The 1,290-nt window shown below is 46.7% G+C and overlaps 1 protein-coding gene across 2 annotated transcripts in view; it reads right to left on the minus strand.

The window, feature by feature from the left end:
* The window catches only part of Actr1a (actin related protein 1A), a 19,133-nt gene that overhangs the window by 8,344 nt on the left and 9,499 nt on the right, over positions 1-1,290 (minus strand). For both annotated transcript variants that reach the window (XM_031390573.1, XM_031390572.1), the window contains exon 3: positions 651-726. In XM_031390573.1, the coding sequence (XP_031246433.1) occupies positions 651-726 (76 nt within the window). The remainder of the gene's footprint in view (positions 1-650; positions 727-1,290) is intronic.

Below are 1,290 nucleotides of genomic sequence, written 5' to 3' on the forward strand. Positions count from 1 at the left end.
GAAATCCGCCTGCCTCTGCCTCCCAAGTGCTGGGATTAAAGGCGTGCGCCACCACCGCCCGGCCTAGGCATTCCTTCTAAGGTTGAGACTGGATGCTACAAGCTGCCGGACTCTCCGAGTGAGCAGCTGGCCAGAGGCTTCCAAATTTCCACAGCCCCCAGGTGCCCTGTGTACCCACTTCATTGCCTGGTTCTGGGGCACAGTGTCCTGGCTCTTACCTCAGTTCTTGGAACCAAAATGGGCAGCAGTAGCTCTTAGTTATGTTTCCTAGAGCCCGTCTAAGGGCTTTGCCAAAGCTAGGGTAACTCTCTCATACCTTGGATAGGCCAGAATGGATTTCCCCTCTGAAACCCTCTTGCCAAAAACATACCCCAGCCAATCAATCTAATGACAGAAAGACAGTGACAGGACACAGAGACAGAGTAACAGTGCCATTTTCTAGACTGGTCTCTGTCCCACCACGGGGTGTGTGTATGTGTGTGTGTGTGTGTGTGTGTGTGTGTGTGCCTATGTATGTCCCAGATATGTCTTCTTTAAGGCCAGAGTCTGCTCTTGGGAGAAAAATGACCCCTTTCCCCATTGCTATCCTCATGTGGTGGATAGGCAAGTCCTCTGCAAGCCAGAGCTTCTTCTGTTGGATGGGGAATTACCTCAGCTTTGGGGCCAATGAAGATGTCGCCTTCGAGGGCTCCTGCCATGACACGAACATGTTTGGGTCTGCCCACACTGGAGAAGACAGCAGAAAGCAATATTTTTATTTCAAGACAGGTATCAAAGAGCACAGTCCAGATATAGCAATGTACCCTCATTCTACTGCGCTTGCTTCCAAGCGTTAATTTCCATTTCCTTTCTTATACTTTTTTCTGTGTTTTATATAAAGAACATGTACTATTTGAGGTTACTTGCATATTATCTATTTTTGTTATATTATTTTATAAATAAGACTTCTAGTTCTCCTATTTTCCCAATGTATATTAGATGGAGATAAATTCTAACTGGGGTTGGAGAGATGGCTCAGCAGTTGAGTACTGTCTGCTCTTCCAGAGGTCCTGAGTTCAGTTCACAGGAACTACAAGGTAGCTCACAACCATCTGTACTGAGATCTGATGCCCTCTCCTGACATGCAGGGGTGTATGTAGATAAAATACTCAGTACATCTTAAAAAGAAAAAAAGGAAGAAAGAAAGAAAGAAAAGATAAAGAAGGCACTGGGCGGTGGTGGAGCACGCCTTTAATCCCAACACTTGGGAGGCAGAGGCAGGCGGATTTCTGAGTTTGAGGCCAGCCTGGT

The sequence above is a fragment of the Mastomys coucha genome, unplaced genomic scaffold, assembly GCF_008632895.1.
Source record: "Mastomys coucha isolate ucsf_1 unplaced genomic scaffold, UCSF_Mcou_1 pScaffold21, whole genome shotgun sequence".
NCBI lineage: Eukaryota > Metazoa > Chordata > Mammalia > Rodentia > Muridae > Mastomys > Mastomys coucha.